The sequence below is a fragment of the Ictidomys tridecemlineatus genome, chromosome 1 (genome assembly GCF_052094955.1).
Source record: "Ictidomys tridecemlineatus isolate mIctTri1 chromosome 1, mIctTri1.hap1, whole genome shotgun sequence".
In the NCBI taxonomy this organism is placed as follows: domain Eukaryota; kingdom Metazoa; phylum Chordata; class Mammalia; order Rodentia; family Sciuridae; genus Ictidomys; species Ictidomys tridecemlineatus.
In genome coordinates, this window is record NC_135477.1 from 160,183,130 (window position 1) to 160,198,499 (window position 15,370).

Below are 15,370 nucleotides of genomic sequence, written 5' to 3' on the forward strand. Positions count from 1 at the left end.
ACTGGAAAAGGAAAAGATAGCAAGTATTAACAACTTTTGAGAAAAATGGCTGTAAAGGGGAAAAGGGAAATAGCTTAACTGGAATGGAATAATATGAAAAGATATAAGAGAGACTTGAGTGTACTTAAGTCAGAAAAGCCAGGCACAATGGCGCAAACCTGTAATCCCAGTGGCTCAGGAGGCTGAGGCAGGAGGACTGCAAATTCAAAACCAGACTCAGCAACTTAGCAAGACCCTGTCTCAAAATTAAAAAATATAAAGGGCTGGAGATGTGGTTCAGTGGTTAAGCATCCCTGGGTTCAATCCTCAGTACCAGAAAATAAATAAGTAAATGAATAAATGAATGAATAAATGTCAGAAAAAAAAAAACCTACTTGAGAAATTGGTAGCTAATACAGTGCCTCTAGCTGGTTGCTAAACTTCACTGACTAAATACTTACTCAGTTTAATAAGAAAAAATGAGGGAGGAGGGTGAACAGTTAAGTAATTCAATGAACAAGAATAAAAGCTTGCACAGAGGGCTGGGATTGTGGCTCAGTGGTAGAGTGCTTGCCTGGCATGTGTGAGGTACTGGGTTCGATTCTCATCACCACATAAAAATAAAGGTCCTTCGACAACTAATAAATATATTTTATATACATATATGTTTTTAAAAAAGCTTGCACAGAGCATACAAACTCCAAAAATCCGTATCTATTAGAAGACATTATTTGACTCTAACACAATGATAATTGTTAAGAGCGACAAATTACTACTCTTCCCTACTTGTCTGCTTCTCATCTCATCCATCCCTATATGTAACACTAACACTTTTTTTAAAAAAATCTATATTTGATGATTATATACTTTTGACTCTGAAACTGTTCATAAATTACTCAATGAAATGAAACATTATCACTAAATCTTTAATGTGAACACTCTATTTAGTAAATAAGTATCAAAAATTAGGGCTGGGGTTGTGGCTCAGTGGTAGAACGCTCCCCTAGCATGTGCGAGGCCCTAGGTTCAATCTTCAGCCCCACATAAAAATAAATAAATAAAATAAAGGTATTAAAAAAATCATCTTAATTAAAAAACAAAATTAAATGTTGCCAGGTACAGTGGCACACACCTGTAATCCCAGCAACTCCAGAGGCTGAGACAAGAGAATACCAAGTTCAAGGCCAGCCTCAGCAACTTAGTGAGGCACTAAACAACTTAGCAAGACCAAAATAAAAATAATAAGGACTAGAGATGTAGCTCCATGGTAAAGCACCACTAGGTTCAATTACCAATTTTGAGAAAATAAGACAAAACATTTACATGTTAATATGGGGTAGGCTATGCGAGGTGTAGGGGTGAGGACCATAAGGTAACATTTCTACCCAATTTTACTATGAATTTAAAACTACTCTAAAAACAGTTTGTTAAAAGAAAACCAATATGCTCCCAAAAATAAATAGAAAAAAAAAAAGTCCATGGTCTTATACACCTAAAAGACTAAAAATGAACAATATTAAACTGTAACATAAACACCTACTTTGTTCTTGTAATGACTCCTTCCAGGGTTTTAAATTCTGTCTTTTTGCTTTTCTGACTACACACCATAGATCTCTGCACAGCTATAAGTTCTCCATTGACATCACGAAACTGCAAACGAATCTGGGCTCTCACATCTGTTTCTTGAGCAACCTTTGAAGGTAAACAGAGAAAAATTATGCTATAGTAATAAGCACAATCTGAAAGAAAAAGGATAAGCAATCTTATTTATTCAAAATGAGAGAACAAAAAAAGGAATAATACATTCAAAATAAATGACATTTTTACAAGCTATTCAAAATATGGGAGGAAAAATACTGTTTAATTGATTTACTAAAATGATAAAGTACTATTTACTTTCTTTAATCAACAACATTAGGAGACTAGGTATATGAACTTTCCAAATAAATAAATTTTATCTTTCTAAGTACCAAAAATGTTTTTTTAACTTAAAAAATCATAACAAAATTGGAAATAAAAAGTATATATACCTCCCACATCCTTGAATCATTTGAAAGTATAGTGCTGATCTGATGTCCCATCACCAATTTCTTACAAAGCAAAAAGTTTTCAACCACAAAAATTTCCTAAAACTGATACTGATACTTTATTACTATGCAGTTCACAGATCCTATTCTAGTTCTACCAACTGTCACTGGAAACAGTTTCACCAGTTGTTGTCCTTTACAACAAAAAGATCCAGTTCAGAATTATACATTTGGTGTAATTCATTTGGCAGTCTTCTCTCTATGGTTTCTTTCAGTCCAGAACAGTTGCTCAAATTTTCCTTTACCTTTATGACTGATAATTTTGAAAATTAAAGATCATTATATTGTAGGATGTCTTTAAAATGTACATTTGTCTGGTATTTCCTCATGACCGGAATCAGGTTACCCATCTTTGGCATCATATTACAGAAGTAATGATGACATCCTCTGCCTTTCATCGGGTAGGACATGATTTCAATTTATCTTATTACTAGGAGCATTAACTTCAATCTCCTGATAAGGTTGCATCTGCCAGCTCTTTACCAGACTTCCTCTACCAGTCTTAGCATCTATTATTTTTACCTGAATTATTATGAGAGCTAGCAAACAAATTTTCTAGCTTTATTATAAGAAAGATTCTACTATAAAAGCTTTTGTTCTTTCCTTATTTTTTCCTTTATTTTTGGCATAAGTGTGAACTCATGGATTTTTTACTTGGGCTCCAATCCCCCATAGGTTACTACACTAACTTTTGTGGATGCATTCCCAACTCAGTCCGCCTAATGGCTTTTGGAATGAATTATTCAGGAATGAAGGAAAGTGTCCAAGAGTTTTTAATGTGATTTAGATTTAAATTTAAATGCATTTTTCATTTTCTTTATTCTATGGCAAATTACATTGATTTTTTTTATCTGTTTTATTTATTTATTTTATGTGGTACTAAGGATAGAACCCAATGCCTCATGCATGCGAGGCAAGCGCTCAACCACTAAGCTACAATTTTTTTTTTTTAAAAGTTGTAGTTGGACACAATACCTTTATTTTATTCATTTATTTTTAAGTGGTGTTGAGGATCGAACCCAGTGGTGTCTCACATGTGCTAGGTGAGCACTCTTACAACACCAGTAAATACCACTTGGCCATGGTGTATTATCTTTATTTGTACATTGCTGAATTTGACTTGCTAATATTTTGTTAAGGATGTTTGCATCTACATCATGAAAGGAATGACTGCAGCTATCACATAATATCTTTGTCCTGTTTTGATATCAGGGTAATGTCAGACTCATAAAAACGAGTTGGAAAGCACTCCCTTTGCCTCTTTTCTGAAAGTTTGTATAGAATTGACATTGTTTCTTTATAAAATGATTGGTAGAATTCACCAGTGAAACCACCTAGGCCTGGCATTTTCATTGAGAGGTTTCAAACTCAAATCAATTGCTTTCATAGGATATTTCTTTGAGTGAATTTTAGTGTCATGTGTCTTCAAAAGAATTGTCCATTTTACTTTACTACATTTTTTCGCATAAAGTTGCTCACAACACTCCCTGTAAGATCTGTAGCTCTGTCTTCTCTTTCATTCCTAATCTTGGCAATTTGTCTGCCTTTTTTATCACTTCGCTTGGAAGTTTATTAATTTTATTAAGCTTTTCAAAGAACCAGCTTCTGGTATCAAAGATTTTCTCTATTGTCTGTATTGTATTTCACTGACTTTTGCCCTCATCTTGATTATTTCCCTCCTTTTGCATATTTGAATTTCATTAGCTTTTCTTTTCTTTTCCTTTTTTTGGTGTGTGGTGGGGGAGTACCAGGTATTGGATCCAGGGGTGCTTAACCACTAAGCCACATCCCCAGCCCTTTTTATATTTTATTTTGAGTTAAGGTCTTGCTAAATTGCTCAAACTGGCTTTGAACTTGCAATCCTCCTGCCTCAGCCTCCCAAGCCACTGGGATTACAGGTGTGTACCACTGTGCCCAGCTATATGCTATGCTTTTAATTCCAAGAATTTTCTAATTTTCCTTGTGACTCTTTTTTTATCCATGAATTATTTATAAATGTCCTGCATATTTTCAAATATTCCAGGATACATTTTTGTTACTGATTTACAGTTTAAGTCTGGTGTGGTCAAAGAACACACTCTGTATGACTTCAATCCTTGTAAATTTACTGACACTTCAGTATTATTTTCCTTCAGTTTCAAAAACTTCCTCTATAATAATAGTGTAATTGTGATAAATTGCCTTTTTAATTTTTTAATTAAGTCATTTTTTTATATTGGGGATAGAATGTAGAGATACTACCACTGAGCTACATCTTCAGCCCTTTAATATTTTATTTTGATCCAGGATTGGTGGCATATGCCTGTAATTCCCATAGAACTACAAGTTCAAGGCCATCCTGAGCAACTTAGTGAGGCTTAAAGCAACTTAGTGAGGCTTGAAACAACTTAGTGAGACCTTGTCTCAAAATAAAAACAGCCAGGGATGTGAATCAGTGGTAGAGATGTGCCCTGGGTTCATTCCCCAGTATCAAAAAAGAAAAAAAAAATATTTTGAGACAGTCTCATTAAATTGCAGAGGTTGCCAAGACTGGCCTCCAACTTGCTATACTCCTGCCTCGGCCTCCTGAGTAGCTAGGATTATACACATGTGCCAACACACCTGGCTGATTCCACTAAATGTTTACTATATTCTAGACATTGTGGATGTTACATTGAGTAACCTTTAAAAAGGGTTTTGTTCTAGCAGTTAATTTATTGACAGGTTAGCTTGAGTCTGTCAAAGCTTGGTTGGAGGTTCTGTTATGGTGGCCTTTCTGAGGTCTCAATTATAATACTGGAGAGTTCCATAAGGTCTTTTCATCTGGCTTGTCAAGAATCATATGTCTTCCAACATGTGGGATCTCTTTAATCCACTCAACATGTGGTACCAGAACTCACCCTACTCAGTACTTTTTCTCTGCTAGCCATCATTGAATCTCATTCTGGACATAGTTAGCTTGTATTTTCCCCAAAACTCAAAGGATCCTTATGTACTTTTCCAGTGCCCTCTCTGCAACAATCCTACTCCAGTACCCTGCTCCATAAATTCCAGTCATCTCAGCAAACCCAAACTTTTCAGTTTTATTTGCTTAAATATGTCCCTGTTCTCTGTTAAATTATAATTCCATGTCCTAAAGTTTATAAAATGTCCCTAAGTAAAAAGTTAGAATATAGTCACCTTATATGCTCTTCTTTTCTCAGTGAACATGATCTGTTGTCCAATGCCTGCAAACAGTTCCTTCAAATATTTTTTCCAGTTTCATAGTTGTTTATCTTGAGAGATTAATTGTAATACTCACAATTCTGACCAAATTAGAAATCCTAGGTTCTGCTTTTTTAAGTTAGAAAATATTCTTGTTTTAATCATTTGACATTAATTCATCAAAACACTAAACAAGCATTTATAAAGTATTTTGTAGTTTTCATGTATTGTTTTTGTTTAAAATGACAATTTTTTTTCTTTAGCACATGGAAGACTAATAGATTGAACAAGAGTAGAAAAGATATGCTTAACACCATCATAATTGAAGTACAGGGTGCTCAGGAAACACAAAGGAGACCGCATAGAAAAGACATTGTAAAAGAAATGAATGTTTAAACTGAGACCTGATAGATGAGAAAGAATTGGCCAGAAGAAAAGATTTGAGTCACTGAGTGGCTAAAATACAGTTGACAGTAACAGAGGGTTTCACCATCTGCAAATTTAATCAAGTTTGAGTAGAAAATATTTTGGGAAAACTGCATCTGAACTGAATATGTAGACTTATTTCTATAGCATTGTTTTAACAATAGAATATAAGAACTTCTTCCATAGCATTTGCATTGTATTAGGCATTATAAGTAACCTAGAGATAATTTAAAGTATATGAGAGGATGGGAGTAGATTATATGTAAATATGACATCACATGTCTCTATGTTTTCTATGAGACTGAAGCATTGTTGGATTTTTGGTATTCTGTGAAGGAAGGGATTTCTGGAACCAATCCCTATTGGATTCTAAGAGACAACTGTAATTTCAGAAAGTAGGGAAAAGTAAAGAGAAAAAATGAATCCAGCAATTAAGAGCTTTCTGAAACATAGTTTTTTAGACTTAAAGTGAGAGAAGAAAGCACTAAAAGATTTGAACCAAAGGAATTACATGTAGTAAACATTTTAGAAGAATCATTTCTCTTTAGGGTGAAGAGAATGGACTGAAGTAAGTCAGGAAAACAGCGTGGACAAGGTTTTAACACTGAAGAAGTAGGTAAAGAGGAAGAGAGTTCTGGACTGGACTCTTAGTATAGAGAAAAGGTGGCCAAAGTTTAATAAAAAGCTATGAAAGGGCTAGGTATGTGGCTCAGTAGTAGAGTGCTTGCCTAGCACATATGAGGCACTGGGTTGAATTCTCAGCACCAAATATAAATAAATAAAATAAAAGTCCACCGACAAATTAAAAAAAAATTATTTATTTAAAAAAAAAAAAAAGCCTTGGAGGACATTCAGTCATTTCATCCCAAAGAGAGGAGTTCTAAGGGTTTAATTCTCAGTAGTTCAACTAAGGAGCTATGCATGTAAGCACCAGAAAATTAATTTGTTTATAATGTCCCCACTAGCAGGCCAAATGCATGTATTCATTTTCCATGGCATTTACCTGTCTAGAAAGGTAAATCTACCTGGTAAATATCAAATTAGTAAATGGAATTCAAGCAAAAGGTATCTTTCTATCAAAATATTGTCGTTGATGTTCTTGCTGAGAAAGAGGCACTTTGAAAGAGTTATTTAGATTGTGTTAATCTAATATACTTAAGGACAATTTCTATCCAAAAGAATAAAATAAATAATAAGCCCTTCCCTTTCCAAACAATTTATACCTTAAACTATTAGACAGGTCAAAAGAAAGTACATGGCCATGCTAGCTGAAGACCTGGAGAGAGATGCACACAGGAGCTCAGCCTAGAGTAGGATAAATGAGTTTATGTAGACTAAGAGGGTATTCACATGAGGGGAGATCTTGGCACAGGGTTTCAAGAGTCTTAGGGTATCAGAGGTCAAGCAGGATGAAAAAGACATTCATAATCAGAATAATACAGCTCAGGAGAGGAGTGTCCACACTGGGGGAAGGGATGATGATATGAGAATTCAGAGTCTAACAATGCTGCACAGGGGGTCCACATGAGGGAGAAGACTATTGGCGGATCTAGATCAGAGTAGTGTAAACATCTCTTCAAGAGCTTAGCTGGTACAAAGTATCAAACTGAGAAAGGTGTCCATGGGAGGGGAATGAGGAGGTCATCAGTACAGGAAGATAGAGCTGAAGCAGAATGGGACAGCATCATATGAAGGAGCTAGCTGAGGAGTCAAGAGCCCAAACAAGGTAAAGAGGCATCAAATATGGGAATGCAGTCTGCCCATCGTGGGGTGTTGGAGCCCTGGTGCAGTGATGGCAGATTCATGACATATAGGGAAACTGATCAAACTAGTAAATACAATAAGAATGTAGTCAGTTTCTTGAGTCTCATTCTCTTCATGTATTTAGCAAGCAAATGCCCAATCTTGGTTAAATTCAACTGTCCAACTTATTGCTTGCCACTGAATAATTGAACAAGAGTGAAAAAACACAGTCACAACAACTGGTCTCTCTTTATATTTTCATACATAAACTTCAAGACTCCTGACACTGTCATGCAACCCTATAACATTTTCCTAGTCAATTTATTTTATGAGGTAAAAACTATTTCACACATTTTTGAGCCTAAATCAACCCTTTCTCCCACTCTAGGCCAATAACTTCATGTCTTTTTTCCATTGTGACTACAGAAGCAACCAAAAGAGAACTTACTATTCTTTCACTGCTTACTTTTCCAATCATGTATTGTTACATTAGATAAACAGTGCACCCTCCTATTAATCCTTCCAGCTGGGCAATGAATCCTATCTCTTCTTGTGTACTCAAGGATTTTGCTCTGCAAATATCCCCTCTCTTGCATCAATTTTTCCCTTTATCCACAGTCATTCTTATTAGTCTACAATTTGTAATGTTCTAGAATGTCCGATTTTAAAAAACATAACAAAATAAGAATAACCAACTAACCACCTCTTTATCTTTTATGCCTCTTTAGCTATTGCCCTATTTCTGAGTTAGTTTAGCAAAACTCATAAAATTATTCTAAGTTTCACTTCCTTGCCTCCTCCTTTCTCTGAAACTAGTTTTATCAAAAGCAGCTATGAGTTCCATGTACCCAAACATTCCTCTTAAGTACTAGCATAGGTAGAGTTGATAGCTCCCACCTTGTAACACTTTATTTGCTTGTCTTCCAAGATATAATTCTCCCAATTTTCCTCTTTATTAATTGTACTTTAGTATCCTCTGCTGTTTCCTCCTCTTTGTGATCTCTAAATCCATTAGCTCTAGAGTTCCAGGTCTTGGATCTTTTCTATTTACTCTCCCCATTTGAATTAACCAAACCTTTTAAGTTAATATATAGAATTAAGTGTATATATCAATGTTTTCTATTTTTTTCTCTAGGTCTAACTACTTGCTTGGATAAACTTCTATTTGCCAAATGGACAGCTCTTCTGGATATCTAACAGGTCCCAAATTTACATGTTTAAACCAGATCCACCCAAATCTCTTTTCTAGAGTTCCCCTATTACAACAAATGGTCAAATTTTTTTAAAAAAAAATATTTATTTTTTTAGTTCCAGGTGGACACAATATCTTTATTTTGTTTCCAGGTGGTGCTGAGAATCGAACCCAGTGCTTCACCCATGCCAGGCGAGGGTGCTATCACTTGAGCCACATCCCTAGCCCAATGGTCAAACTTTTTTAACCACCTGTTCAAGCAAAAAAAACCTTGAAATCATGCTTGGTGCTTTTACATCTCTCATTCACTATTATCCAAATTATTACCTCATCTGTTGGTTCTACCTTCAAAACATCCCAAATCCAGCATTTCTCACCACTTCCACCACTAACTTCATCAGGTCACCAATATTTCTCATCTAGATTATCACAAACCCCTAAATTAGTCTCTGTTCTCCAACCTTTGCTAGCTACAGAAAGCAGATAGCTTTCTCTCAGCTGCCAAACTGGTTGTTGTTATTGTTGTTGTTGTTGTTGTTATTATTATTATTATTATCATTATTATTACCAGAGATTGAACCCAAGGGTGTTTAACCACTGAGTCACACCTCCAAACCTTTTCATTTTGAGACAGGGTATCGCTAGGTTGCTTCCAGCCTCACTAAGTTGCTGAGGCTGGCTTCAAACCTGCAATCCTCCTGCCTCAGCTGCTGGGATTACAGGTGTGCACCACTGCACCTGGCTTAGAATCTCCTGTTTTAGGAAAACTTAGTCCCTTTTAACATAAATAAAACCATGTTCTTTCCCTACTCAATATCTTCCAATAGATTTCTACTTAAGAATAGAATAGAATCCAAGATCTCACAGAATTCAGTCCTTTCTATTGTTGTGACTGAATTTTCTACCATTTTTCCCCGCACTTTGCTCTTCTTGGTAAGAAAACCAAACATGTTCATACCTCAGGGACTTTGCCCTTAAATATTAAGATCAAATGTATGTTCTTACTCCATATTCTTAACAATTCACTCTTCTTGAATGAATATTTAAAAGACAACCGCTTGCTGTGTGAAAAGGAGAGAACTTCAAGAATTAGAGCAGAAAAACAACTTAGAAGACTAGTATTTAACAGTTCAAGGGGAAAATAATGGTGGGTTGTACCTGGAAAGTATTGGCAATGAAATGAAGAGGACAAATTCTGGGCACAATTTAAAAGGGTAGCTAAGAATGGCTGATGAATTGGAAACAAGGTGAGATACAACAATCAATCAAAGACCACCCATAGAGTTTGGCATAAGCAAATGTATGGATGATGATATAATTTACTAAATTGGTATACTGAAGTAGTAGCAGACTTGACAATGTGGGAGGAATGGGGATACAAGGAATCAAGAGTTCTATTTGAACATACTAAGTTTGAGATGCCTAGTAAATACCCAAACAGCTAGACATATACTTTTTTTGTTGTTGTTTTTTTGTTTTTAATATCTATCTATTTATTTAGTTAGTTAGTTAGTTAGTTTTCGGCGGACACAACATCTTTGTTTGTATGTGGTGCTGAGGATCGAACCCGGGCCGCACACATGCCAGGCGAGCGTGCTACCGCTTGAGCCACATCCCCAGCCCCTAGACATATACTTAAAGCTTAAGAACGAGGTCAAAGTTAAATAAATAAATTTGGGACGCATCAGTACTTAAATTCATGAAACGGAATGAGATCACCCAAGAGAGAAGACAGAGAAGAGGCTGAGTGTTAGGGCACAACAGCATATAGAAATCAAAGGTAGATCCAGCAAAGACTAAGAAATGGCAAGTAAAAAGGGAGAAAACTATAAGATTATGATGTCATAGAAAGCAAAAGGGAATTTTTTTTCTTTTAAGAATAACTGAATCAAGGGCTGGGGCTGTAGCTTAGTGGTAGAGTGCTTGCCTTGCATGTGTGAAACACTGGGTTTGATCCTCAGCACCACATAAAAATATATATAAAAAAAAGAATAACTGAATCATATCTGCTGAGAAGTTAATGAGAATTTGAAATTGACCATTCTATCTGGCAACACAGAGATTCCTGGTGATCTTATAAAAGCAATTTTAGTAAAAGAAGAAGGAAAAAACCTGAGTGGAATAGACAGAGGGGGAAATGGGAGGCAATGAAGTGTACATACAACCCTTGTGAATTCTGCTACAAACTGAAAGAAAACAAAGATAATAGCTAGAGGATGTTTTGGAGTACAGGGATAATTTTTTATCTGAACACTGGAGCATATTTACAAGCTAATGTGAATGATCCTATAAGGAGAAACTACTAATACAGAAAGAGAAGGAACTAAAGAGCAAAATTTTTTAGTTGATAAGAGGGATGGATGGGCTCCAGCCTCCAAAAGGAGTTGGTTCATTTTTAGAAAAAATGAAAATCAATTTACCCTCACTACAGGAGAGGAAACTATATAGGAATGTGTACATGGTAGTTTCATAAATTTCATGATTGGAAAATGAGAGAATGTATCTGATTCCTCCTATTTCTCAATAAAATACAAGGCAAGATCATTAGTTGAGGAGAGTACATTGTGGATTTAACAAGAGAGGTGGAAACAGTTATTTCAGAAAAATAATTATTTGCTACTCAGTAAAGGTACCAAATAATAATATAATATATGAAAATTCACAAATACCTTCAAAATTATAGCTATCTTCAGTTACATAGAAGTGGACACAACTTAAATGACCAGTAGGGGGTTAGTTAAACTACAGGATATAAACTCAATGGAAAATTACTTAGTAACTTAAAACAATGAAACAGAAACGTGTGTGTGTGTTTGTGTGTGTGTGTGTGTGTGTGTGTGTGTGTGTGTGTGTGTGTATCCACAGTATGTCACTAAATAACTTTTACACTATAAAATAAAATTCTACTGATGTGTTTAAAGATAAATGTACCAAGTGTACTTATAAAATCACACGGGCATGGTTTTATAAAGACAGAAAAAGGCCTGAAAGAAAATACCATGAACTCTTAACCTAGTGGGACTCAAGGCAGGGATCAGGAGAGAAGCACACAATTCCACTAAACATATATATATTTTTTTGTTTCATAGGCCAAATCCTATGTCCTTTCCACATACTAATAGTATAAACACCAAAATTCAAACAAGGATTCATATGCAAATGGTCATCTTGGAATATTTTAATGAAAAAACTAAATGTAGTCTAAATGTAAAAAAAAAATGCAACTACTAAAAATGTTCATAAAACAAAGACTAAAAAGAAGCAATCATATAACATAAGCCCATATTAAGAATTTTAAAAATATTTATTTTTTTAGTTGTAGTTGAACACAATATCTTTTTTTTTATTTATTTGCTTTTATTTGATGCTGAGGATCACACCAGGGCCTTGCACATGCTAGGCAAGCACTCTATCACTGAGCCACAACCCCAGACCATGACATAGGACTTTAATGAATAATGTGTAGTGGGGAAAAAAATTTAAAACGCTGAATACAAAATTAGATACAATATGTCCTCAGTTACGTAAAACAATATGTAAAGTAAGAGAAAAACACATAAAAATATCAACAATGGTTATCACTGGGTGCTAAGACTGTGTGTGTAGGTGACTTTCATTTCTATACTTTACCACTGCCAATTTCTCTACAATAAGCCATTATCACTTTCATAATTACAAAAATTTTATTTTAAAAATAAAAAGTTTTACTAGTAGCATTACCTTGGGATCATGAACAAATGTATTTCCTTTGGTTCCAGGAGGGAAATCTCCAGTACAAATATACTTTAGACATTCAATGATGGTCTAAAGAAATAGAAAATTATACTAGTTATAAGAGAACTGCTTAAGTTTACCATAAATATTAATTCATTACTAAAATATTTCTCATGGATATTATAAGAATGTGATTGGGAAATATTTGACAATATAAACTCATAATAAAGATAAGATTAAGAGTTTAAAGAATAATTGCTGTAAGCTCATAGAAAAGCTATATAATTTAAAAGGCATCCTAAAATAAAGAATTCGTGATTTAGAAGAAAAATATTTCCAAAACAACTGCTAACAATTACACACAGATTCCTATATGCAAGTAGTGAATTCTCCCATTAACCCTAGGCCATAGAAACTATTTTTACACCATATTATGAATCAAAACACTAAGGCAAAACTAAGACCTAAAACTAGACCTAACAGTGAAGTTAGGTCACTTGCCAGCAGTCACACAGGTAATAAATGATGAGGCAAAAAAATCTGTATTCAGGTGGTCAGTGGTCAGTACTGGTCAGTAGTGCACTTAGTACAATGCTGAGAAAATAATATACAATATATAACATTTTTTTAAAAAGAGAGAGTAAGAGAGGAGACAGAGAGAGAGAATTTTTAATATTTATTTTTTAGTTCTCGGCGGACACAACATCCCTGTTGGTATGTGGTGCTGAGGATCGAACCTGGGCCGCACGCATGCCAGGCGAGCGCGCTACCGCTTGAGCCACATTCCCAGCCCAATATATAACAATTTTACATAAATAAAAGTAGACAACAGTCCAGCATTCAACTCTCAACCTTCCCTTTCTACATGCTTTTCACAAATTCTTCCCTTAGACTCTGCTCATTCCTATACTGATAATGTTTTGCTTTTCTCAAGCTATTATTTCTGGACCAGAACACCTCTTGGCTACATTTTTCACTCAAATTTCTAATATTACCTGGGCTTTTAACAATAGCAGTAATCAAGCTCTGCTCCCACTTTAATTGGGCAAAAGTCAAAAAAACCTAAGTAACAACAAAATACAGTTCTCCAATTGCACCTAAATCCTCACTACATCAGTTTCATTTTAAAGTCATTTCTTTTTCCATTTATTAGGTTTAACAGTGGGTATCTTTACCAAGTGTATATTTATCATACTTCATAACTTTTTAAGGAATTCCTGTATGGGCCAACTACTGGGAAACGAATATTATGCTTCAAAAGCAAGGGGGCAGGGGTAAATAACAGCAGCATGAGCCAAAGTTCTTCATGTAGGACCGTGAGCGAGTTCAGGTCTCTGGGATTCTCAACGACACCTGTCCACAGGGCTGTCCCTGACACCCAAACTGCCTGGGACTGGGATGACGCAAAAGGCCACGCCCCGATGCACTTTCTAGGCCTCCAGAAGCACAGTAGTAAGTACACCTCTCTTTTCCCTAATCAGAGTTCAGAACTCCCCCAGGGATTTTACTTTCTGGATTCGTAACATGGGGCGAGTAAACGGAAGGCGGCTACTCAGGACTTACCGTCTTCCCTGCCCCATTGGGTCCAACCAAAATTGTGAGGGGGCTGAAGAAAGTGATAATTTGCTTATCTTTGTCCTCTATTCCAAAACTCCGCACGCCCAGAATGCTCATCTTTTCGATCCGGGACATTTTTGCAAACGTCTCGTGTCTCGACACCAAAGGACCTGGAGCCCACCGAGGTTTAACAGTAAGGCTGCAGCAGGGCAAGCGTGGGACGAGAAAGGCACAGGAAGGCCAAGTTCCGAGGGCGAGCAGCAAGAGGGGGCAGGGGCTCAGGCTGGAGCCCTTCCTTCCACACCGGCTTCCTTTCCGGCTGGAGGGCGAGAGGGAAGGAGACCGGCTCGGGAATACCCGCCCCAAGACAAAAGCAAAGGCCCAAGACCCCGCAAAAGCGCGAACTCACAGATTCCCGCTACAGCGGCCCCACAGGTCACGTGGGCCCGAGCGCGTTACGTCACACGCCGCACGCCCAGTGCACGCCGGGAAGCGAGGCGTGCGGCGCGCAGTAGTGCCTGTTTCCAGGTACCAGATGCTGTTGCGGGTTGATGCGGATTATAATTTCTTGCTGGTGCGGGGCAGCACGAAAGGAAGACCGTGGCTTGTGATGGGCCGCGCTGCGTTTCTCAGAGCATTATCCCCGGGACTCTTGGAATGGGGTGGAATCAATTGTGTTCCAGAAACGTCAAAACTCACTCCCATTCTTTGATGTCCAGGGGTTTCCGTGGATCACAAAAGTGTGAATACGTCATTGCAATGGAATGTGTGCCTGTATATTCTTATGGTTAAAAGAAACTCAATTTTAATTTCCAATTGATTGTGAATATTGCTAGTTATAACTCACATAAATGCCCTTTGAGGTCTACAGTAATTTTTATGAGTGTAAAGGGGCTTTTAAGACAAATCCTGAGAACTACTGTAGTAGGACTCTAAGCGTTCTGCATATATGTAGAATGTAAAGGAAATCGAGTCCTAACCGCACTTCCACAGGAAAGAGAAACCTTTTCCCCACATTGGTACCAAAGGTTGTTAGTTAGGGCCTCGCTAAATTGCTGAGGCTGGTTTGAACTTGGGATCCTCCTCCTCTGAACTTGGATCCTCCCAAGCCAGTGGGGTTTCAGGCATGCACCACTGCACCTAACAAGGATAGACAGCTTTAAAATAAGGGAAGGAGAAATCACCTTCCGAAACGGAGAATACTGCTTTCTTGGAAACAAACTTAATGGAAGGATACAACCTATAGGTAAATCTTCGAAAATAAATTTCTGGAAGATATTAAAATTAAAAACTTTAATGCGATGGTATAATTTGCTCCTGAGATGGAAAAATGTAGGAAATGCTGTCCAACCACACAATCCAAAGAAAATAATATACAGAACCTAATACGTAAACCAAAAAATTTCATGTGTTTAGGAAAGCAGATGGGGAAAGCCAATGAGAAGTAGTCTCTTGCACTACTAAGTAAGAGAACATGAACACATCATTT

General features: G+C 36.5%; 1 protein-coding gene across 8 annotated transcripts in view; it reads right to left on the reverse strand.

Annotated features, from left to right (window-relative positions):
• The window catches only part of Rad50 (RAD50 double strand break repair protein), a 99,165-nt gene extending 84,816 nt beyond the window's left edge, over positions 1-14,349 (reverse strand). For 2 of the 8 annotated variants that reach the window (XR_013439289.1, XM_078050870.1), the window contains exons 1-3: positions 13,888-14,349; positions 12,331-12,414; positions 1,520-1,671 (exon numbers count right to left, since the gene is read on the reverse strand). Coding sequence is in view for 7 of the 8 variants with exons in the window: in XM_078050870.1 (XP_077906996.1) it covers positions 1,520-1,671; positions 12,331-12,414; positions 13,888-14,016 (365 nt within the window). In the remaining variant the exon portion in view is untranslated. Of the gene's footprint in view, positions 1-1,519; positions 1,672-5,225; positions 5,376-12,330; positions 12,415-13,887 lie in introns of all 8 variants that reach the window. The other 6 variants (XM_078050833.1, XM_078050848.1, XM_078050855.1 and 3 more) reach the window with 6 other exon arrangements.
• Between the last annotated feature and the right edge of the window lie 1,021 nt (positions 14,350-15,370).